Consider the following 25,396-nt stretch of genomic DNA (forward strand, 5'->3'; position numbering starts at 1 on the left):
ATATTGCATTACAAGCCAGACGTTTGCAGCTAGAATAGTCATTTACCACATTAATAACGTAAAGAGTGTATTTCTGAATCATTTAATGTTAGCTTCATTGGAAAAACCTGGGCTTTTCTTTAAAAAAATAAGGACATTTCTAAGTGACCCTAAACTTTTGAATGGTCTTGTATAACAAAGAAAGGATATCTGTAAAAAATATGCAAAAAACACCTTAAGTAATTCCATGGGAATCAGCTATAGCAGTAATGTGGGGCATCATGGAGTGTTAAAGTGAACCTGTCTTGTCTTGTAACACTCCTGTCCAGATATAGGGTTGACTTGCAGATAAATATTGTTAAGATCTTACCTGCTTTACTGGAGCCACAACTACAGGTAGAAAATTAAGCATTATTTTCCCTGAAACCGCTGTCCTCCAGTCATCTAGGTGGTGCAGGGAGGTGTCATTGATCACTATACAGTGAGAGCGCTGTAATCACTCTCCAGCACTTTGACATCCTGAGCTGCAACGTGTGTTTGTGTGCGCGCGCAGCAGGCTGTCAATGATCCGTAGAGTGATTACATCCACTCGCTGTGTAGTAAGTGGTGACTGTAAAGGTACTGTCACACTTAGCGATGCACCAGCGATCCCGACAACGATATGACCCGGTCAGGATCGCTGGTGCATCGCTAAGTGGTCGCTAGTGAGCTGCCAAACGGGCATATCTCACCAGCGACATAGCGGTGGTCACTACTTACCTGTCAGACGAGGCGATGAAGACGTCCACGCGTCGCCACAGCAGGAAGCTGACGACGAGAAACGGCCCAGGTCGTTCTCGCGCGATCAGCGATAACCAGCGGGGGAGCCGGTTGGAGGTAAGTTTCACACATAGCGATATCGCTAGCAATATCGCTGCTGCGTCACAAAACCAGTGACGTTATAGCGATATCGTTTAGTATGACGGGCCCTTAACTGCTCCAGCACCTCCTTAACTGCTGGAGGGAGGGTAGTAGTTCATTTTCTCCCTGTAGTTGCTGCTGATGGGAGAAATCCTAACATGATTTTAACCCCAGTTACCTACAGATGAAGCCTATATCTGCAGATAGATATCATTTGTGGACTTGACAGCTTCCTTATTTTGTTTCCTTTCCATGTATGTATTTTCAGTTTTCCTTCTTTTCTGTTTCTATCTTTGCTGTAACTTTTTTTTTTTTTTTTTTTTTTTTTTTTGTTGCTTAATCAGTTACGTTAGAAGGAAGTTTTGTCGATGTTGAGAAACGCTTGGCAGACTTGGAGGAACTATGTGAGCAATGTGAATTTCAGCGCTACAAGAACATGCACTACAGTCAGCAAGAAAACTACAAGAAGAAGAAAAGGTTGGTGTTAACCAGCACAATACATTTCACAATATTCCAGTTTCTCCAATATATATTTAGTGTGACACAATTACCATGATTCCCTGCTGTATCTGTGCCACTGCTCTATAAGGGGGAAGCAGCTTCTGATAAGCACTTGGACAAACCCTTTTGTAAGTATTGTTAAGGTACTGTCACACTTAGCGATGCACCAGCGATCCTGACCAGCGATATGACGCAGTCAGGATCGCTGGTGCATCGCTAAGTGGTCACTAGTGAGCTGCCACACAGGCAGATCTCACCAGCGACATCGCTGGGGACTGGGGTCGCTACTTACCTGTCACACTAGGCGATCCTGCGTCCTCCCGCCCGGCTCCACGCTCGTCGCTCCGCAGGAAGCTGACAACGAGAAACGGTCCAGGACGTTCTCGCGCGATCAACGATAACCAGCGGGGGAGCGGGTCGTAGCTAAGTATCAGACACAGCGATATCACTAGCAATATCGCTATAATGTCCCAAGTTATAGCGATATTGCTAGAGATAGCGCTTAGTGTGATAGGCCCTTTACTGAATTTCTGATAGGGAGCACAGTGGAAGCCATTCTTATTATAAGTGGCTACTTTACACAATTTATTATTATATGATTCCTGATGTATTTTTACACATAGAGTTTGCACAGTGTATATGACAATAAAGCTTGGAGAAAGATGATCCCCACTTTCTATGCACTCCATATGTTCCACAAAGACAAAGCAGCCAGAACATGGTGATATACATTGACAAGATTCTACACCCCTTTTTTGTCTCTTTGCCCTCATATATTAGGGTAGGTGCACACGGTCTGTAAACACTGCGAGTTGGACTCTGTGTACTTGCGCAACGTCCAACCCGCAGCGTCCAGATGTTCAAGCATAGTGGATGGGATTTCAAGAATTCTCATGCCCACTATGTGTGAATCGGTCGCCGGCGCACATTTCCAGACCGCATCATGTCTATTTATCTTATGGAGACGAGAGTCTCCTCAACATAAATTTTACCTGTTCAATGTACTGAACGCAGTGAATCCGCACAGTTCAGTGAACACGTTGATTCACCTGCGTTCAATAGCCGGAAACGCTTTGGAAACAGCGGACAGGTGCCTTCAAAGCGCTGCCAATTATTGAACATGTGCACATATCCTTAGGGATACAGCTAACCTTGTGAGACTGGATGGTATCACAGTTGCTGGTAAAACTTTTTTCTCTAATCCCCTCCAAGACAGCACACAGGAGGTTGCCTCCCCATCCTAATTAGGGACAGGAAACAAGAGGTTAAATAGCCCTCCCCTTCTACTCCCCAGTGTTTTCCTGTCCCTAATAGGGATGAAGAGGTTCTGTGTGCTCCATGGATGGGGTCGGCGGGATCCCTGAGTTTTCTTACCTGACTGCCAGGCAGCCGGGGTCGATCGTCCCGGACCTTCCTCCCCAGACGCTGCTCCTGTCGCTATTGGGACCCGCACAATCCTCTGGCGCTCCGGCAATGCTGGATGGTGAGTCGGGCTGGGGGCCTCCCGTAACTCCCCAGCCCAGGATCCGCTCCCCCCACGCGCCGCATGCTCGTCTCTAACCAAGCGGCATGCATCGGAAGTGACGCTCACCGCCGGGCCCGAAGGCACGATGTCACTTCCTCCCTGCGTTCCACAGTGGAACGCACCGCCATCTTGGCAGGAAATTTGAATTGGAAAGAAAAAAAAAAACAGGTGGCGCCAGGAACTGAGGGTGAGCGATCTCATCCGAGTGGATGAGATAAGGAAATGCTGGATCTCTGTTCCTATTTAAGGACCCTGATGGAAGACTCCATAAGGTAGGACTAACGTCTGCATGATGGATGCGTCTTCCCTGAAAGCTGCTTGTGCAGAGCCCAGCACAAACCCTGGCCCAGTGAATACACTTGGAAAAGGGTATATACCTTTTTGGTTTAGGACCCATCCTTAGGGGGGCCCCCCTCCTTTTCTCTCTTTCAGGGAGACAAGGATTCTACACCAAAAACGGAAGAAAAACCTACAAGCCGCAAATGCGCTATCTGTAGGAAAAAACTCCCCTCCGATTTATAAAAAGACATTGTGCCAGCAATGCACGGCAAAAATCTTCCGGGAGGAACAGCCATCCCTGAAAGAGGAAGTAAGAGGGATGATGCGACAGGAAATCCAGTCGTCCCTGGCTACCTTCTCCCAGTCATTCGGGGGGGGGGGGGCCTCAACCTCAAGGAAGAGGAAATATGCCTCTGAGGACATCTCAGTTTCCGAACCCGAGTCATCGATTTCAGCGGATTGGAGGGAAGAGGGTCAATTAACCCCAACCCGGACAGAGGATGAAAAGAAATGGTTCTTTTCCTCAGATGATATGGAGGAACTACTCTCAGCAGTCAGGAACACAATGGGAGTAGAAGAAGACCACCCCGCTCAGTGCAGGATGATCTATTTGGCAGCCTGAAGTCCAGGAAGAAAATGGTTTTCCCTATCCATGATAATATCCAGAGTCTAATCTTGGAAGAATGGGAACTCCCGGAAAAGAAACTGAGTATCCCAGGTGAAATGAAGGATCGGTTTCCCCTGAACGAAGAAGCCGCGAAACCTTGGACTGAGATTCCAAAAGTAGATATCCAGGTAGCCAGAGTAGCTAAAAAAAAAACTACGCTACCCTTCGAGGACTCCTCGCAGCTCAAGGACCTGCTTGACCGAAAGATGGATAGTCTACTGAGGAAGTCCTGGGAAGCCTCAGCAACTTCCTTAAAAACAAACGTGGCATCGGCCTGTGTAACTAGAACCCTATACCTCTGGCTCCAGCAGTTAGAGGACCATATAAAAAGAGGAACTCCGAGGAAAGATCTTCTAGCTTCTCTACCATGCCTACAGAAGGCAGCAGCCTTTTTAGCGGACACTCCTTGGCAGAATCGGTCCGTATTGCGGCAAGAACGTCCGTGCTTTCCAACACCACCCAAAGGGCCTTATGGCTGAAAATGTGGAGTGGATATCAGGGCTGTGGAGTCGGAGTCGGTGCTCATTTTGGTGGAGTTGGAGTCGGTATAAAATGGACCGACTCCGACTCCTAAAATATATAATAAATCGGGTACAGTAATTCAATGCAGGATGTGCTGAATATTTTTTCATAGGAATTTGGGAAAGTTATGAAATGTCCTATAAATGGCTGTTCTATTCCTGATCTAAGGCTACATTCACACACAGCGTTTTTCCTGTGTTTTTTGAGGATACGTTTTTCAGCTGCAAAAGCTGATCATCTATTTAAAAAACCGCATCACCTGAAAGGTTTTTGAGCTCATAGATAATGTTTTCAATAGCAAAAGCAGATTAGAAATCTGCTCTATCTATCCATTTATCCATATCTGTCTATCCATATCGTATCTGTACCAAAAAGAATGAAAACCGGGTAGTACACCAATATATATTCTGTTCTATCTAAATATCTTGATTATGGGATCATAAAAATGATTAAATGTCTGAGGTTCACATTGTACTACAACAAATTTTTCACTTAAATATAAGCAATATGTGTGGGAGTCGGAGTCGTGGAGTCGGTGTAAGGGAAATTGAGGAGTCGGAGTCGCAGGTTTGGCTTACCGACTCCACAGCCCTGGTGGATATATCCTATCAAAATTATGCTCTATTCCGTTCAAGGGCGAACACGTATTTGATCCGGCATTGGACGAACTATTAGAGAAGGTAACAGACAAGAAGAAAAATCTTCTCAATCCGAAACCGCCCAAGAAAAAGCCCTATCACCCATCCCAAGCTCAAACCCCTCAATACAGGGGTAAAGGAAAAACAGGGCAGGAATATTTTTAACGACTCCCACTCAGACAGAGATAAGAAATGATGCCAAGCAGGTAGGGGGCAGAATCGCAGACTACTTCCAGAGTTGGCAGAAGATAACAACCGATCGAAGAATCCTGGACTCTGTCAGATGGGGAGTAAAAATAGAATTCTCCTCCAGCCCTCCTCAAAACCTGGAAGTAACACATCTTCCTTCGGCAAGACTTCAAAAAGTTCTGCATTCAGAACTCCAAAAGATGCTGTCATCGGCGGTGATCTCACCAGTTCCAGAATCGGAGCAGGGTCAATGCCACTACTCCCGGCTGTTTTTGGTAAAAAAGCCAAGTGGGGAAATACCGGGTCATCATCAACCTAAAGAAGCTGAACCAACATGTCCGGTACCAACATTTCAAGATGGAATCGATCAAGACCACGATACCATTGATCGGAGAAGACTTTGCCATGGCCACTATAGATCTCCAAGAGGCCTTTTACAACGTACCCATCCATCCATCTCATTGGCAATATCTAAGGTTCGCAGTCACTCTAGATGAAGAAGTGCACCACTTCCAGTTCAGAGTCCTGCCCTTCGGCATATCTTCGGCACCCCGAACCAGGAAGGTCATTCTAGGGATCCTCCTAGATTCCCAGAACAAGATATCCTTTTTCCATCCACCAAGCAGGTGGGCGTGAGATCAAAAGTTCGGACTCTAAAAAGTCTGAAAACAGTGACCATAAGGTTTGCCAGGTCAACATTAAGGTCAATGACTTCTTGCATCCAAGCGGTCCCCTGGGCCCAGGCCCACTCAAGGATACTCCAGAGATATATCCTATCCCGCTGGAACAAAGACCCGGAGACCCTCAATACGAGAATCTCCCTACCCCAGCACGTAAAGCTGTCTCTCAACTGGTGGCTCAACCAGGGAAACCTAGCAAAAGGAACACCCTGGATACAATATCTCATGACGTCAATAACAACAGACGCCAGCAAACGCGGTTGGGGAGCAATATCGCCTCAGGGAGTCTTCCAGGGACTCTGGCCCAAAGACATGGAAAAACAATCTTCCAATTACAGAGAACTGAGAGCGGTAGAAGAAGCCCTAAAGGCAGCAGAAACATCAGTCCAGGGAACCTATGTCTGGATTTACTCCGACAATATGACCACCGTGGCCCATCTACGTCATCAGGGCAGCACAAAATACAGAAGTCTGCAAAACGTTTCGGCACAAATATTCATCTGGGCAGAAAACCATCTCCAGTCCCTTTCAGCTCTCCACCTGAAAGGATCCGACAACATCGAGGCAGGACAGACTTAGATCCAGGAGGATGGAGCCTCAATATCAGAGTATTCCATACCATAACCAAAAAATGGGGTCTCCCAGAGGTAGACCTGTTTGCGAACCGGGAGTATGCCAAAACAAAGCATTACTTCTCCATAGGTCCAAACGAGAAACACTCAAGGATGGACTCCTTCACTCACCCGTGGAACTTCGGACTGGCATATGCCTTTCCACCAATTCCCCTAATACCGAAAACTCTGCAAAAGGTCAGGACAGACAGGGTCAAGACTATCCTAATCGCCCCTCTCTGGCCAAAAAGGAGCTGGTTCGGAGCCATAAAACTGATGAACTCAGAGGGTCCCCTGATCCTACCTTTGGACCGCGACCTTCTACATCAAGGTCCAATCGTTCACCCGACTCCCCACAGCTTAAGCTTGGCAGCCTGGCTTCTGAGACCACAATCCTGAAAGCCAGAGGCCTTTCCAATGCGGTGATATCCACCGTACAAAAAAGTAGGAAACCGATCACAAACGCCATATATTCCAAAATATGGAAGACTTTCTCAGCATGGTACGGATCCACTCCCATGGATCCCTTCCACCCCGACTTAGCAAAGATCCTAGATTTCCTACAAGACGGCTTATCCAAGAGTCTAAAACCAAGTACCTTGAGGGTCCAAGTATCAGCCCTGGGTTCTTACTTTGACCAAAACCTAGCAGAGCATCGATGGATCAAGAGATTTATGTCAGTAGCTTCCAGAATCCGTCCAAATAAATCCAGCATGGTCCCAGCATTGGACCTGAATATGGTACTAAAGGGTTTAACGAACCCTCCATTTGAACCTATCGACCAGACCCAGATAAACTATCCTGGAAAACAGCACTACTTGTAGCCCTTACAACGGCAAGAAGAGTGGGCGAAATTCGGGCTCTGTCCATCAGAGAGCCCTATCTAAGAATTCTGGATGATAGAATAATATTCCGGCTAGACCCTTCCTTTGTGCCAAAGGTATCTTCGGATTTCCACAGGTCCCAGGAAATAATACTGTCTCTCCTTCTGTGATAACCCAAAGGATGAGAGGGAAGTGGGATTCCATTCTTTGGACGTGCGGCGAGCAGTCCTTGTCTATTTGGAAGAGACAAAACTCTGGAGGAAAGATCAAAATCTTTTTGTTCAGTATGACGGACCGAACAAAGGGAAAAAAGCGTCCAAAAGCTCCCTAGCTATCTGGATCAAGAAAGCAATCATGACCGCTTATAAAAATCAGGATCTACCTCCTCCGGTATCCCCGAAAGCCCACTCCACTAGAGCTGTCTCCGTCTCCTTGGCAGAAAAGGCTAATGCATCCATTAAGCAGATCTGCAAGGCTGCGACCTGGTCTTCAGTCCATACCTTCACTAGGCATTATAGATTAGATCTTATGTTACTACGAGATCTAGCCTTTGGCAGGAAAGTCCTGCAAGCTGTGGTCCCTCCCTAAACCATTGTTCTTTGGTATACCTCCTGTGTGCTGTCGTGGAGGGGATTAGAGAAAATGGAACTACACTTACCGGTAGTTGGGTTTCTAAGACCCTCCACGACAGCACGGGTAATTTCCCCCCCTAACAAATTTTGTTCATGTGACTTATATGAATAAATAATATTTCAAGCATTCACTCTGTGGTCCTTGGAAAACACTGGGGAGTAGAGGAATGGGAGGGCTATTTAACCTCTTGTTTCCTGTCCCTAATTAGGATGGGGAGGCAACCTCCTGTGTGCTGTCGTGGAGGGTCTTAGAAACCCAACTACCGTTAAGTGTAGTTCCATTTTTTTTTACCTCGATTGATGTTGAGGCACTATGTAAATTGAAAAAAATTATATTTGAATTGTAATTAGTTATGACGGCTCATAAACAAGTAAAACTAATTAAAAGATGCTTTATTTATCAATAGTTAAAAATCATTCACTTAGAAAAAACAGGCAGCTAAATGCTGATCATATGAAAAAATATATAATACCTCGGCGCAAGGTAGGTGATAGGTAATCTGTAGTTCCCTGTAGGACCCTATATATCACCCCTACCTGACAGCGGAGGTTGGCACCCTCTTGGAACGCAAATGGCGCCCCCGCTCCACGGCGGCTGTCCCTTCTCACCCTGTTATATCCTAACTCTCAGGAGGCCAATGTAAAGGAACACAAAACACCTCACTGGTTTGGGTGACTATTTCACTAAATTAAGCAGTCCAGATAAGGCACCCATCACCACAAACCACCAAAAATAAACAAAGGGGGTACAACCAGTAACCGAGAAACAAAATTACTTATATTGGGAAATGAAAAGGAGGTGGGATCTAAAAATCCCTAATTGGGAGCGTCCCTACCTGACAGCGGAGCTTTTTCACCCTAAATTGTACTGGTGCCCCCGCTCCACATCGGCTGTCCCTTAATGACCCTTATGATACCCTGTCTGACTTCAAATGCAAAATCTAAAGGGACAGGACCTATAGGGCAAAAATTGACAAAGGACTGCTACTAAATAGACCCCCCCAAGACCCAACAAGCCCCCAAAACAAGCAAACTCAGGGTTAGAGCAAATGGGGATTAATGGGTAAGCTGGACATTAACAATAATCACTGATACACAAATAGTGACCCACTTATGGTATTGTAATGATAAACACAAAAATTATCAATTTCAAAGATCACCTATTTGAATCTTGACATGTCCGCTCCCATATAAATCAACATATATCACCACAATTTATATTGCTCATTGCCCTCATATTGCACTATACCCAGGAGAAAAAGACCAGCCACTATATAGCAGATTAAGGAAAACTTATCTCAATGCTGATAAGATCATATCTCGCCTCGATGCGTTTCTCTCCCATAGGAGTTCTCAGGAGGCCTATGATACTGTCATATGCTCCCTCAGAGCATCAGATGTAGCGCCTGGTTGCAGGTGTCAATAGAAATGTAGTTAGTGGCGGTTATTTATAATCACCCTGCAATACAACCCAAATTGCAGGGTAAAGGATCATATCCTTTTCACCTAAAACATGTCTCCACAGTTAGTAGTTTGCCTGCTCTGTATTACAGACCCTAGAGTTATTTCAACTCTGCTTTTCCGTTTCCTGCTCCTAATCATTGCTGGCTAGGAAAGCCACCTCTACTGTGCCTGCGTTAATTTTTGAGTGCGCATTCCCCCGGCTGTAATGCGCATGCCCGAACCAGAGCCGGGAATCCCCATATCAACGATGAACCGCGCATGTCTAAAGCCAGGACACAATGCGCATGCCCGAACCGGAACAGGGAGACGCCATTCTGAAGATGTACCGCGCATGTCCGGAGTGCATTACGCACACCCGGACCCAAGCCAAGGAACATCTCTCCTGCGCCTGCAGTAACCATACGGGTGCGCGTTCACAAGTTATACCGCGCATATCCGTTCCATCATGATGGGTACTGTCATCCACTTTAATATTATATTGGAATAAGAATTTAATGAAAACAATGCCTCCTATCCTCCACCATATAGGTGAAGTAAGAGGACCAAATTGTACTTGGCGCAATGGACCCTGCAGTAATAAAAGGGTGAATAGATCCCCATCACCACCAAAAATATGGAAAGTACTTATAACGCATGCACCTGGAAGATCACACATCATCTCAGTACATTTAATCCCAAAGGTACTTAAATAAGCAGGTATCAACCCTGGGATGCACGAAACTCCAAAATCCAAGTGCTGCATATTCCTTCCCGTCATATCAAAATGAAAATACCCAAAAATTAACCAAATTAGCTCATGTCACACCTCTTGGTGGACAGTTTAAATAAAGAGCATAAATTAGAGCCTAGGGTATACTTATCCTGTACCTTGCGCCGAGGTATTATATATTTTTTCATATGATCAGCATTTAGCTGCCTGTTTTTTCTAAGTGAATGATTTTTAACAATTGATAAATAAAGCATCTTTTAATTAGTTTTTTCTTGTTTGAGGCACCATGTAGTAGCATTCCACGTAATATGTGGACAAGATCTATAGAATATTAGCGCAAATCAAGAAGACTATTCAGTGTAGATTACATAATGGGTTTGTGATGGATCTCATCCAATTCATTCTCATGCAAAACTATTTCTCTTTAACCCCTTAATGACATGCGCCGTACATGTACGGTGGTGCTGGAAGATCGCACTGGCTCTGTTATCACGAGGTGACAGCTATGCATCAGAGGTGACACAGTGCGGTAGCGCCCACAATCGGTGCTAGCGCAGATCAGGGGCCTTTTAATCCCTTTTAATCCCCCCCGATTGCGTTGTGCCAATAGTCGCCATGGTGACCCCAAGCCAAAAGATGTCGGCAGAGTCACCCATGTACGATGGCCTGTAAGTTCCTGCTCAGAGCAGAACCCAATAGGCCTTTTGCCTGTGTGCGAGAGACTGATCTTAATAGCCTACAATGCAAAATCATTGCAGCATATTGGATCAGGCCAGGAAAAGTTGCTGTTCCATCCTGGTATAAGGAAAAAAAGTTACAAAAAAAGTTTTTTAAAAATTAAAGAAAAATATTAAGTTTCTAAGTATATTTATGTAAAAACAAAGTACATATATTTGCTATTACCACATCCAGAACGACACAAACTATAAGACTGTAAAACTAGTTTACTCTTTCAACTTTTTTTTTTTTTTTATATCATACCGCCAAACAAAAAGTGGAATAAAATGCAATCAAAAGGCCAAATGTAAATAAAAATGGTATTGCCGAAAACATCATATTGTCCTGCTTAAAACAAGTCTCCAGCGGAAAAATGAAAAAGCTACTGCTCTCAGAATAAAGTGATGCAAGATCAATTTTTTGTTATATAAAATAATTTGTATTGTGTAAAAGCGCCAAAACACAAAAAACAATATATATGTGGTATCTCAGTAATCATACTGACCCGAAGAATAAAGCTGCCTTATCACTTTCAATATATATATATATATATATATATATATATATATATATATATATATATATATATATATATATATATTTATATTAGTGGTGCAGTGACCGCTGTGACAGCTAGGGGGCGCTGTATGGGTCATGCACACAGGCATATCCATTGTGGTAATGGAGATAGGATGGTAAATGACTGCTATGTATCCCAGGGTGGGTGGCCCTGGGATGGAAGCTGGAACATGTGTTGATCAGCAGAGGTACTGCTGAGGGTTTGCTGCAGTGTATCAGGAAGAGCCTTCAGGTGGCTGGTGAGAAGGGTGGGACCAGTCACCTACAAACCCACCCAGGGGCGTGTCTAAAAGCCCATAGTAAGCCTGTATATGTGTGTGTATGGCTGGGTGTCTGTAATAGAACCTGCGATGAGGTCATAGCCATGTGATCCGGTGGGCGTGGCTATGGACCATATAAGGTGACCAGGGTAGGTCACATGAGAGTGCCTGGATCTGATTGGTCCGTGTGGAAGGTCCCGGAAAGGCCTACGTACTAGGTGTGCTGCCTTCCTGAAGCGCACATGCGGAGGCCGCTGACCGGGTGAGGCCCGTGTATTTTGGCCTGTGTGTGTGGGACAGTCCCCAGGAGGGAATGGACGTCCTGAATAAGAAGCAGCTAAGGCTAGTTTCACACTACCGTTTTTTTGCGCTGCGTTAGGAGCGCACATGAAACGCATGTGAAAAGCGCATACAAACGCTTGTAAATGCTGCGTTTTTTTGTAGCATTATTGTGCGCATAACGACCAAAAATTGCAGCGTTTTTATGCATTTGTAAGCGTTGTTCATGCGTTTGCATTTTTTATGCGCAATAAACTAGAGAAAAAAATCCTTGGAAAATTCTTGCAACACACTCAAGCAATGGGAAAGCAGTGGGCGTGTCTTATGGAAATTCTTTATATAGCCCCATAGCCCCTTTTTACAGCTGAATTCTTCACATTTGCTTGCATTTCACTTGAGAAACATGGATCTGCGCTGGAAGAGCTTTGACTTGGACCTGGACATGAGGATGGCTCAGGCTTTATGCCTTTGCTTGCCATGAACAGAGGGAGAAAGAGAGGCAGCGAAGACGGCAGCAGCGGCGTATGTGGATACATCCCATTATTGAACTCCGGGAGAGCCGTGGAGCGTACCACACCATCTACAGCGAGCTCCAGGCAAACCTGGAGAAATTTACGGATTATACCCGGATGACGCAAGAAACCTTTCACTACTTGCTTGGTCGGGTAAAAAGTCATCCGGAGAAAGGTCACGCAGCTCCGGCGTGCGATTACTCCTGAGGAACGTCCCCTGGTCACATTAAGGTACGTTGTTTTCATAAACCAATGGTTGCTGATTTTTCTTGGTTGTGACATGTACACTTCCAAATCTTGCAGAATTACAGTTCTGCCATGTCGTTAACTAATAAAAGCTGTGGTAATTTTTTCATGGCATGTATTGAACCAAAGGCTGCAGAATTTTTTATTTTTTTTTTGGGGGGGGGTTTAATTAAACATGTGTAAAAAAAAAAAAAAAAAAAAAATTACGTATACACAAATATTAATTGTTTTCTTTGTGTTAAAGATTCCTGGCTACTGGAGAGACCCTTTCGTCCACTGCACTTCCAGTACCGGATTGGAATCTCCACGTTGTCTGGAATTGTAGCGGACACCTGCCGGGCTCTCTGGAACGTTCTTTGTCCCGCATTCATGCCCATGCCCACTGCAGCAAAGTGGTTGGACATTGCCGAAAGATTCTGGACTGTATGCAATTTCCCAAAATGTTTAGGAGCAGTGGATGGGAAACACATCCGGATTATCAAGCCCAAAAGAACTGGCTCTGAGTTCTATAACTACAAAAAGTACTTTTCTACCGTACTGATGGCCATTGCGGATGCAGACTGTAAGTTTATTGCAGTGGACATTGGGGCATTTGGCTGTGGGAATGACTCCCAGACTTTTAAGACATCGGACATGGGCAGGAGGTTGTATGGCAACAACTTCGATTTCACCATGCCACGGCCTCTTCCCAACACCGAAGGTCCGCCACAGCCATTTGTAATGGTTGGTGATGAAGCGTTCCAGATGTGCCAAAACCTCCTCAAACCCTACTCCAGCCGGGACTTGGACCTACAAAAAAGAATTGTTAATTACAGGCTGACCAGGGCCAGGAGAACAGAAGAGTGTGCTTTTGGTATATTGTATCGAGATGGCGCATTCTTGGCACAGCTATTAATCTTAAACTGGAAACAGTGGATGAGGTGGTCAAGACCTCTGTTGTTCTACGTAATTTTGTAATTTCTCGAGAGCACCTGAACTTTGATCTTGATGATGTTGCTCCTAATCCTTTGCCAGAATTTACACAGCACCCTCTCAGGTCATCCATTGAAGTTGGCCAAATGAGGGTCCAATTTGCGGCCTACTTCAACTCAGATGTAGGACGGGTGAAATGGCAAGAGCAAATGGTTTAAAAAAAATGTTATTGCATGTTCTTTGTATGTTGATAAAAAAATCTTTTGATACCTGTACTGAGTGCATTCTCTGTTTTTACACTCCCAATACCATTAGCAAGTAGCCAGGTGTATCGGTGAATTTATGATGCTGTGTTTTGTGCATCATGAATTCACTAATACTCAAGGTTCCCCAACTTCATTCCTCAAGGTCCACCAACAGATCATGTTGTAATGAAATAAAAAGAGGATTCCATACAACATGAGCTGTTGGTGGCCCATGAGGACTGGAGTTGGGGAACCGTGCAATATTACAATAATGTAGAGATTGCTGTGGAAAAGACAAGTCATGTAGATTGGTTTGGTTTTTTTTTTAAACCAGTCTATATGATTTGTCTTTTCCACAGCAGTCTCTACATTCTTGTATATTGCACAGACTGGATCCACCAGGGTTCCCCAACTCCACTCCTCAGGGTCCACCAACAGATCAAGTTGTAATGAAATAAAAAGAGGATTCCATACAACATGATCTGTTGGTGGCCCATGAGGACTGGAGTTGGGGAACCGTGCAATATTACAAGAATGTAGAGATTGCTGTGGAAAAGACAAGTCTTGTAGATTTGTTGCGTTGACAACACATCTCCAAGACTGACACAAGAAACTTGTCAGTAATGGAGATATCTGGTGGCAAAAACGCTAAGTGTACGGCGCAGTGTGTGTAGTTGGCGATAGACACAGTAACCAATCCAGATTTTGTGAAAGCACAAGTGCACATTTATTTTGTAACAAACAAACAAAAAATATTTTATTAGGAATGACCTTTGGGGGAAGTTTGAGATACTTTGGGTGTGTGGAGAGACGAGGAACGACTGGAGGTTGAGGAAGGGGTTCTAGGAGAAGGGGCGACGAAAGTACTGGGGGAAGGGAGCTCTGGAATGGACAAGGAGGCATGTTGAGAGACATTAGGAGGAGAGGGTGGATGGACGAACAAAGTTTTTTTTTTTTTTTTTTTTTTGTTTTTTTTTTGGCGCAGGAATAACCTGCCCGGACCGACTGGCAGCCTGTGAACGCCTTACTTTTGTTGACTGCTTGGTGACGGTGGACTGTGGCATTGCCCTGTAAAAGAGGGAATGCGGATCCCCACTTTGCTGCTCTGTGGTGGCGGTGCTCCTGAAAGTGGCAGTGGCGGTGCTCCTAGAAGGGGATAAAGTTGGGTCGGTGCTCCGAGCAGGAGGCTGCCTGTGTGGGATCTCAGGCAAAGTTCTTTGGGGACTCAGAGGAGGAGAATTGGTGGAGGTTATCTTTCGATGAGGAGTGGTGGTGGTGGTGCTCCTTTGATGAGGAGTGGTGGTGGTGGTGGTGCTCTGTTGCTGATGAGTGCTGGCGGTGCTCTGTTGCTGAGGAGTGCTGGCGGTGCTCTGTTGCTGAGGAGTGCTGGGCTGGCGGTGCTCCTTTGGTGTTGACTGGTGGTGTCAGTGGCCCAAGCTGGTTCTGTGGTGGTTTGGCTCCAAGCTGGTGGTGCTTTGGCGGTGGTGGTGCTCCATACAGGAGCAGCGCTTGACATAGTGGTGGTGGCGGAGGAGTGTCCAGCAGCACTCAGACTTGGGGTGGTGTAGTGGTGTCCGGCTTCGCTGGGAATGCAGGTGGCCGTGCAGTGGTATGCAGCAGAAGTCGGTAGTGTGGTAAAGCGAGTCAGCGGTGGAGCTGTTGGAAATGACACCACTGACTGCTGAACATACTGATTCTGCTGCATAGCCTGCAAATAAGCAGTGTTGCAGGCCTGTAACACACTCAGCTGTTTCTCAGGACTAAGGTGTTCCGCCATGCCCTGTTCAATTTTACTGAAAAAATGGTGCACCGGTCTGTTGAGGTTGGCCTCCAGACGGTCAACGCGCTGGTCGACAGAGTGGAAGCGGTGTTTCATGTGGTTAAAACCACGTTCCATCAGGGAAAAACCGCTTTCCATTCTCGCTGACAGCGCCTTGAGGCTGCCCTTAAAGGCCTCGCTCAAGAGCATGAACTCTGGCATGACAGGCCTTTCTGAGGCGCTCTGCCGCTGGCGGGTAGTGCCCGCATAACCAGTGACCGAGACCTGGGACAGGGGAACACCTGATGGACCAGCTTCCTGATCACCAGCTGTCTGTGTTGCTGACCTGCAAGATGCTTCCTGGCTGTCGGATGGCTGGGACGGGTCCGAGGTCGATCGATGAAGAACCGCTCCTGGGACAGATTGCAGGGTGCTGCTCCAAGTGCTGTGGAAAGAAAGGGAAAACATTAGTATCATGTATTTACAAGAAGCATCACCTGTTGAATTGAAAAGCACATAGTAATAAAAAAAAAAATACGCTCTCCTGGCAAGGACCGGTCTCAGGAAAGCCAACTCTCGATAGTAGCGGTACTTTCTTCTGCGCCTTGCCGCTGAACCACTCCGAACCTGTCCCTCAGCACAAACATCCGTGTTGAAGCGGTCCTTCATCGAGCGCCCATGTGTGCGGATTTTGTTCACTGTTGGGGGGAAAAAAAAATTATAAAATGCAATTAAGGCAACTTAATTATCAGCACACACAACAGATTGAACTTTTCACAACAATATGTCTTGCCAAAAAAAACACCAGCACCATCAGGACCATAAATCAATGCAGCAGTTGAAGACCAAAATCAATCACAGTGTGCCACATGGCATTGGTGTGTTTAATGCAAGAATATATTTTGCAAAAAACACCCCAGCACCATCAGGACCAGAAACCAATGCAGCAGTTGAATACAAAAATCAATCAGTGTGCCACAAGGCATTGGTGTGTTTAATGCAAGAATATATCTTGCAAAAAGCACATCAGCACCATCTGGACCAAAAATCAATGCAGTATCACAGAGCATCTTTATACTTACTGAACGCCCTTTTGGAAGCTGCAGAGGCGCTGTCCCAGCCATCCATCATCGCTGCGGCCACCTCATTCCAGAGCTGCCGGGTCACCACTGTGTCTTTGTACTGCTGATCACGGCTGTCCCACACCGGGATACGCTCCTCAACGAGGCGGATCAGGTGCTCGTTGTCGATGTAGACTTCTTCGTCATCCCGTTGTGGAACCTAGAAAAAAAGAAATTTATTAGAATGTTTGTAATTTTAGAGGATGAAAAAGATAGAAAGAGAGAAGCAAGAAAAAAGATGAAAATAAAGACAGGAAAAAAAAGGCACATTATATACTCACATTGCGTCTCCTCGCCACGACTTGACTACGCTGCTCCCGCTCTGAATCCTCCCGCTCAGACCGCTCCCGCACTCCATCTTCACTGCCCGTGTCCGATGTCTGTAAAGAAATCAAAAATTAAAACACATTTCTAGAGGCAGATATACTTAGCGAAAGGCAGCAACATCCTCACCTCACGATCAGCTTGGGCCAGTTCTTGCCGAGATGGCGAATACTGTGATCCAGAAGAAGACATGCTGAAATGAAAACAAAAAGTACATTATAAAATTGTACAGGACACAGACATTATGTTGAAGAATACTCACATTTTGGCTCCTGAAGCTTGAATCCACACTTGTAAAGGCTCTTCTAGGCTCTTGTCTGGTCTTTCTGCAAGGCTGTCTGTAGAGCAATTGTCCCTGAAGACACCTTCTTTTATCTACACTCCTCCCAAACAATGTTGCTTGTTTAGGGGGAGTATTAGACAAGTGTTTAGACATTGTTTACTCAAAGCGCGTGCGCGCACAAGGCGCTGACGTGCGAGGTGCCAAGGGCTCCTCAGCGATCACATAGACTAATACCATTTTTGGGCACATATCGAGCGCACGCGATTTAAGTATGTAGGCGGAACAAAAAATGCAACATGTAGCGTTCGGCGCGTCTGGGCGCACACCTGTAAAATGCGCAGCGCACGCTAAACGCTGATGAGCGCGTACATTCGCAAGACCCTGCGATCACCATGTTAAAGATAGGGGAACACATTGCGCCTGCGCCCGATAGCGCACGATGCGCTGCGCGATCAAACGCTAGTGTGAAACCAGCCTAAGAGGTAACCCCGGATAGGGTGAAATAACTGTGAGGCTATAGAGCCTGATTGCTGGACATTGCACAACCTGTGTGACCACAGGTCTGAGAGAGCGGAGCTCTATCATGAACCTTATGTTTCTTGATAGCCTGTTTGCAGTATATGGATTATGCTGATTAATAAACCGCATGGACTGTTTATGTTGAAAAACCCGTGCCGTACCTGGTTAATCGGCTGCCAAGCGAGTGTCCCCAAAATGAATAACAAGCGCTACCTTACAATATATATATATCTATCTTGAATTGCTGGTTTTTGTTCTTTCTGTCTTTCAAAAATCGTAATAGAAAGCGACCAAAAAATGTGACCAAAAAATGGTCCCAAGAAAACTTCAACTTGTACCGCAAAAAGCAAGCCCTCACATGACTGTCGGCTGAAATATGCAAAAATTCTAGCTTTCAAAGTATAGCAATGCAAAATCTTTTTTTATTTAAAAAAAATAAAAAATAAAAAGCATTTTTTAGTGTGTGACAGCAGCCATACAGAAAGACCCGATATAAATCTGGTATCGCTGTAATCGCACCGACATGAAGAATAAAGTCTCCTAATAACTTGTACCACACGAGGAGCAGCGTAAAATAAAAATTGAATCAATTCTTCACCTGCTGTTGATTTGTTCATTCTGTCTCCCAAAGATCGCAGTAAGGTATGACTTATATTTATCCTGAGCTCTACGCGCTTGTACTCTGAATACGTGATTCAGATGAAACATTCTCTATAATGAGGCAGATTGGGCCACTGTTGACACTGTCTGGCCTATGATACGGAGGTGTCTGTCTTTTTAGGTGTGCAAAAGCTCGGTCAACCACAGTTTTGTGCACTTCTGAAAAGGACCCCTCTGAACAGAGGCCAGACTGTGCCCAGAGTATCTCTGCTGCATCATTGTAGTGAATGGATTCCTCGGCTGTTTCCTCTGAATCGCATCACTCTGAGATTTAGATGGAAACCCAAATGTAAGTGCCCAGCGTAGTGCACAGAATAAATGTAATCCAAAATGTTATGTAAAATGTTCCCAGTAAAAGTTTTAACCCAATCCACAAAAAAGCATGTCCCCACTCCGGTCCATCATGTGATCTGTCAATAGAAATATAGGGGCTTCCATGTTATTGGTAGTACAAAGGCTCTGGAAAAGCAAAATGGCTCCTCGACCCCCCGCGCACACACACACACACACACACGCACACCCAAAAGAAATCCAGCGAATTCTGTGCTCACAAATACAAATAATGCCCCCCTCCCTTCTGAGCCCCACAGTGTGCCGAAACCGCATTTAGCGTCCACATATTTGGCATTACTGTAATGAGGAGAGCGTGCTTAATTTACAGGTACGTGTCTCTAGAAGTATGAGCTGGGCATAATGTGCGGTCACTACGATATACAGAAATACAACATACTGAGCACTACAACGTACTGGTCACTACAGTGACAGATTTAATATTTTTTTCTCAGTAACGTCCACAGCTTCTTGTTTCTGGAAAACGCCCTTGCAGTCCAAGGAGTGTACATAAATTTCCATAGGAGTGCAACTTCCAAAATGGGGTCACTTGAGTGGGGTATTCTGCTCTTCTAGCACTTAGGAGCTCTGTATATGGAGTCCGCAAACTGTTCTAGGAAAATCTGCACTCCAGGAGTCAATTAGCACTCCATCCCTCCTGAGTCTCACCGTGTGGCTATGCAGTATGGTACTTTACAGCCACATATAGGGTATAGCATTCAGCATAATTTGTATGATAAATTTTGATGCCATTTTTACCAATTTCACCATGTGAAAATGTCAAATCTGGGGCTAAAACAAAACTTTTGTGGTAAAAATGTAATTTTTTTTTTTTATCATCCAATATTATACAGTTCTGTGACATACCTGTGGTGTCACAGAAGATCACTGCACCCCTATGAGGGCTGTAGTTTGATAAAAAAAAAAAGGGGTTATTCAATTACAAAAAATAAAAGTACACAAGAAGAACAATGCCTCCGGACCAGTAGGAATTGTTCTAACACTGAACAATGAATTCACTTCGCTGTGGAAAAAGTGTATAGAACCCCCCAGAGTTAGAATTTCTCTGGGGTCTCTGCTACCGGGAGTAGCCGTGAACCCAGAGACCATGATTCAGGTTGTTTTTTTACTGACCCCGGTGTCGCGAACGGAATAACGGCGACTGCAAAAAAAAAAAAAGCCGATTTTACCATTTAATTTCTCTCTTCTGATGTGATTACACAACAGAGTAGAGAGAAATGGTGTCTACGATAACCCCCCGGTACCTCCCGGTGCAGTGTCCCTGGGCCCTCCTGCTTCCCCCCCCCACGGCCGTCGGTGTCTTCCGGTAAGAAAATGGCGGGCGCATGCGCAGTGCACCCGCCGAGATCTGCCGGCTGGAATCTGGCAACAATAGGGAGATTTTTCCTATTGGTTCATTTTGGTCACTGTGATGGATCCTATCACAGAGACCAAAATATAAAAAAAGTAAATAGCCCCCCCTTTATCACCCCCTTAGTTAGGGAAAAATAATAAAATAAAATGTATTTAGTTCCATTTTTACCATTAGGGTTGGGGCTAAGGTTAGGGGTGTGTTGGGATTATGGTTAGGGGTGTGTTAGGGTTAGGTTTGTGATTAGGGTTATGGTTAGTGTTGCAGTTGGGGTTAGGGTTGGAGTTAGAATTGGGGAGTCACCACTGTTTAGTTACATCAGGGGGTCTCCAAACGCGACATGGCGCCACCATTGATTCCAGCCAATTTTGCGTTCAAAAAGTCAAATGGTGCTCCTTCCCTTCTGAGCTCTGCTGTGCGCCCAAACAGTGGTTTCCCCCCCATATGGGGCATCGGCGTACTCAGGACAAATTGCACAACAGCTTTTAGGGTCTAATTTATCCTGTTGCCCTTGGGAAAATAAAAATTTGGGGCCAAAAATATCATGTTTGTGGAAAAAATGATTTTTTATTTTCACAGCTCTACCTTAAAAATTTGTGATTGCACTTTGGGGTTCAAAGTTCTCACTACACATCTAGATAAGTTCCTTAGGGGGTCTGGTTTCCAAAATGGGGTCACTTGTGGGAGGTTTCTTCTGTTTAGGCACATCAGGGGCTCTGCAAACACAACATGACGCCCGCAGACCATTCCATCAAAGTCTGCAGTTTAAAACATCACTACTTCCCTTCCGAGCCCTGATGTGTGCCCAAACAGTAGTTTACCCCCACATATGGGGTATTGCCATATGCAGAAGAAATTGAACAACAAACTTTATGGTTCATTTTCTCTTTTTACACTTGTGAAAATAAAAAAAAATTGGTTCTGAAGTAAAATGTTTGTAAAAAAAAAAAAAAAAAGAAAAAGGTAAATGTTAATTTTTTTTCCTTCCACATTGCTTCAGTTCCTGTGAAGCACGTAAAGGGTTATTAAACTTCTTGAATGTGGTTTTGAGCACCTTGAGGGGTGCAGTTTTTAGAATGGTGTCACTTTTGGGTATTTTCTGTCATGTACACACCTCAAAGTGACTAAATGTGAGGTGGCCCCTAAGGGAAAAAAAATGGTTTTGTAAATTTTGTTTTAAAAATGAGAAATTGCTGGTAAACGTTTAACCCTTATGACTTCCTAACAAAAAAAGTGCTGATGTAAAGTAGACATGTGGGAAATGTTATTTATTAAGTGTTTTGTGTGACATATCTCTCTGATTTAAGGGCATAAAAATGAAAAGTTTGAAAATTGCAAAATTTTAAAAATTTTCGCCATATTTCCTTTTTTTACATAAATAAATGCAAGTCATATCGAAGAAATTTAACCACTAACATGAAGTAAAATATGTCACAAAAAAAAGTCTCAGAATCTGCGGGATCCATTAACGCGTTCCAGAGTTATAACCTCATAAAGTGACAGTGGTCAGAATTGTAAAAATTTGCCCGGGCATTAAGCTGCAAATTGGCTCTGTCACGAAGGGGTTAAAAGTCTATTCTATGAAAATATTTCAATCCAATTGGTAAACTGTGCTATGAGAATAAAAATCGAAACAATAGAATTAAGTTTTTTGGGCTGACGTAACATTGCAATAAAATGCAATCAAAACATCTTATCTACCCAAAATAGTATCAGTAAAAACATCAATTCTGGTCGCTAAAAATAAGCCCTCACACAGCCCCGTATCCTAATAAATGAGAATGTGTCTCGGAAAATGGCGACACAAGCAAAAATGTATATATGTAGGAAGAATGAATGGTGTCATTCAAAAGTACAACTTGTCCCACAAAAGAACAAGCCCTCATACGGCCATATTGACTGAAAAATAAAAAAAAAAAGTTATGGATAATAGCCCGAACATGAAAGGATTAAATTCAAGATTTTGCTAATCTCAAAACCACAGATGTGGTATATATACCAATGAGCCTCGAGTACTAAGTGATGCGCAAGTGCCAGAGAGAGATTGAGCGGTGTTGTAGATTTGAAATCAGCTGATGCCACTGGCGCATGCACGTTTTTGGCTGCAAGTCAGGAAGACGTCATCCAAGTCCTCTAGTAACTGAAACGCTAGGTACATGCACAGTACGGTAACATGGTACGCAGGCACAGTACTGTAAGAGCAGGCACACATTTCTGTGTAAGTTAGCTCACTAGAATCCTCAATTAACTGATGTCATGAATTGGGATTAGTATTTATTACTGGTGAGCTGAGGGCTGTTTTCAGCAGCAGCACAGCCATAGATACTGTATCTCATCTGTGGACTGATAACCCTTTTTCCAGTGAACTCCTGATGAACTGGAAAAATCGAGGGGAAATGCTTTGAGGTACAGCATGTGATCCAGATAAGTACTTGGGACACATTCTGGATGTGTTTGTTGTATTTTTTAAAGGGAACCTGTCAGCAGGGTTGTGCACAGTACCCTACACACAGTGTCAAGTCGGCGCCGTTATACTGATTAAAATGATACCTTGGTTGATGAAATCCTTCTTGTGGTTGTTTAATCTTTATTTTCAGTTTTGAGTTAATGATATGCTTGGAGGAGGAATGATATTCCTCCTCCAAGATGGTGCATGCACAGTAGCAGCTATGATTGGCTATAATGCGCAGGCGCTGACGGCGCCATATTCAAGGAGGAATTTTTTTTCTCTAGCAAGATGGCGCCGCCTGTGCAATAGCAGCTATCGGATCACCAATAGCTGCTACTGCGCGGGTGCCATTTTCAAATGGATGGGTTTTTTTTTTGTTTTTTTTTTTTTGAATATCAGGATAACCTCAACTATATTAATTACATACACATTAGATATGCGATTATGCTGAATGCTACCGCGAAGGTTTTTTTTTTTTTCCTACTTTTTTTCAATCTGTATATATAATATTCATTATGTTAACTAGGGGGCAGATCACTGAGGGATCAGTGATCTGTCAGCAGTCTGCATTATAAATAGCTAATCAGAGCACCACATGAAGCCCCCCACAGGCCGCCCCAGAGCTTGAGCATATCATTAACTCAAACTGAAAATAAAAATTACACAACAACCACAAGACCTCCACCAAGGTATCATTTTAATCAGTATAACGGCCCCAATCTGACACAGTGTGTAGGTTACTATGTACAATCTTGCTGACAGGTTCACTTAAAGGATTTTTTTTTTTTTTTTTTACTTAGGATCAGTAGTCAATAACCTAAAACTGGTATTTAGAGTACAGTCAGAAGAATTTATTACTCGCGCATCGCAATCCTCGGATTGGCCCTCTGGTCTCCTGACCTGTCCGTGACAGCTGCATAGAAATACATGCTGTCACACTCAGGTCAGGAGAGCAGACTGCCAGTCCGAGGATTGCGATGTGCAAGTAATACAAGCCGTCTGGCTGCACCCTTATATGAATATGCCTTGGATAATTATCTGACTGTTGTCAATCTGAGGTTTTGAACATGAACAGTTAACATGAATGTTATGGACCTAGGTCTTTTTTCAACTGATGTAACACTAGACCCATATCAGTTAAGGAATAGGGTAACCCGATGGTAGGTAGGGTCAGTGTTTGAGGAACGGGGGCTTCACTTGCTTACATTTTAGGATGCCAGCCATCGGGGCTAGGTAGGGACACTGTTATGGAATACTAGGGAGAGTTTATTTGCCGTTTCTCCAGGGTCTACAATTATATAATATAGAATAGACTTACTGCTAATTAAGTGATAATAATTGTTGTATCAGTACATATCTATATGACATTACAAGTTGGTTGGGAAAATGTTTAATAACTTTGTAACAGTAAAGAAGTGATTTTAAGAGAATTAGTTTTGTAAGACAGAAACCTATAGGTATAAAAGGGAAGAACCTCCCCTAACCAGTCAGTGGTTTCCTGTACTAGGTCAGAGACCTGTTAGGTCTCAGGGTGAAGAATGGAAGGTACAAAGGCATATAAAGATGTCGTTTGGCACAGGACTTTAATTCCTCAGCACAACTAATTACCATATGGCATATGGACATCATAGCGATGCATTCCCATACCTTATCTGTTAGCCACAGCAGAACTATTATTAGATAATGTTAATGAGTATTTTATCTAGAACATTGATTGTGGACAGCACAGATCTTTGATACATTAATTATTACTATTATGCATTGCTTATATAGCGCCATTGTATTCAGCAGCACTTTAAAGACATTATCATCACTGTACCCAGTCTAAAGGCCCCGTCAAACTAAGCGATATCGCTAACAATATCGCTATAACGTCACTGGTTTTGTGACGCAGCAGCGATATTGCTAGCGATATCGCTACATGTGTGATACTTGCCTCTGACCGGCTCCCCTGCTGATTATCGCTGATCGCGTGAGAACGTCCTGGACTGTTTCTCGTCGTCAGCTTCCTGCTGGGCTTCATGTGGCGCCGACGAGCGACGCGTGGACGCGGGCGGGAAGACGTCAGGATCGCCTCGTCTGACAGGTTAAGTAACGACCCCCGACCCCAGCGATGTCGCTGGTGAGATCTGCCTGTGTGGCAGCTCACTAGCGTCCACTTAGCGATGCACCAGCGATCCATATTGTTGTGGGGATCGCTGGTGCATCGCTAAGTGTGACAGTACCTTAAATCTCCTATCAGTATGTCTTTGGTGTGTGGAAGGAAATCCACGCAAACATTGGGGAGAACATGCAAACACCTTGCAGATTTACTTTTTGGTGGGACTTGAACCCAGGACCCGAGCGCTGCAGAAAAGTAGTGCTAACCACTGAGCCACCGTGCTGCCCTTTAATGTGCATGATCCCAAACGTTTCTCTCATTGAAGAATCCATCCGTGTATTTTTTAATTTGTCGTTTTTACTGTACAGTTCACGTTAAATCCTTTGTGCAAAATTAAAGTGTATGAAGAATAGTAAGCAATTACCAGTATACCAACAAATGACTGTCTACACTGTTTTACGAATGCTTGCCTCCAGTGTAATACAACTCAGGTACAGAGACATCGACAGCGTTGAACCTCCCCACAATGGTTTTTACCTACTAATTTTATCCTGGCCTAAAAGAGCCGAGATTGCAATGCTTCTAATTTCTGGTAAAATTAGCCTCCT

The 25,396-nt window shown here is 44.3% G+C and overlaps 1 protein-coding gene across 3 annotated transcripts in view; it reads left to right on the forward strand.

The window, feature by feature from the left end:
- DTNBP1 (dystrobrevin binding protein 1) overlaps positions 1 to 25,396 on the forward strand; it is a 175,856-nt gene that overhangs the window by 49,753 nt on the left and 100,707 nt on the right. For all 3 annotated transcript variants that reach the window (XM_073589948.1, XM_073589947.1, XM_073589949.1), the window contains exon 6: positions 1,224 to 1,356. In XM_073589948.1, the coding sequence (XP_073446049.1) occupies positions 1,224 to 1,356 (133 nt within the window). The remainder of the gene's footprint in view (positions 1 to 1,223; positions 1,357 to 25,396) is intronic.

The sequence above is a fragment of the Dendrobates tinctorius genome, unplaced genomic scaffold (genome assembly GCF_039654945.1).
Source record: "Dendrobates tinctorius isolate UK_male_01 unplaced genomic scaffold, ASM3965494v1 ptg000115l, whole genome shotgun sequence".
NCBI classification, from domain to species: Eukaryota; Metazoa; Chordata; class Amphibia; order Anura; family Dendrobatidae; genus Dendrobates; species Dendrobates tinctorius.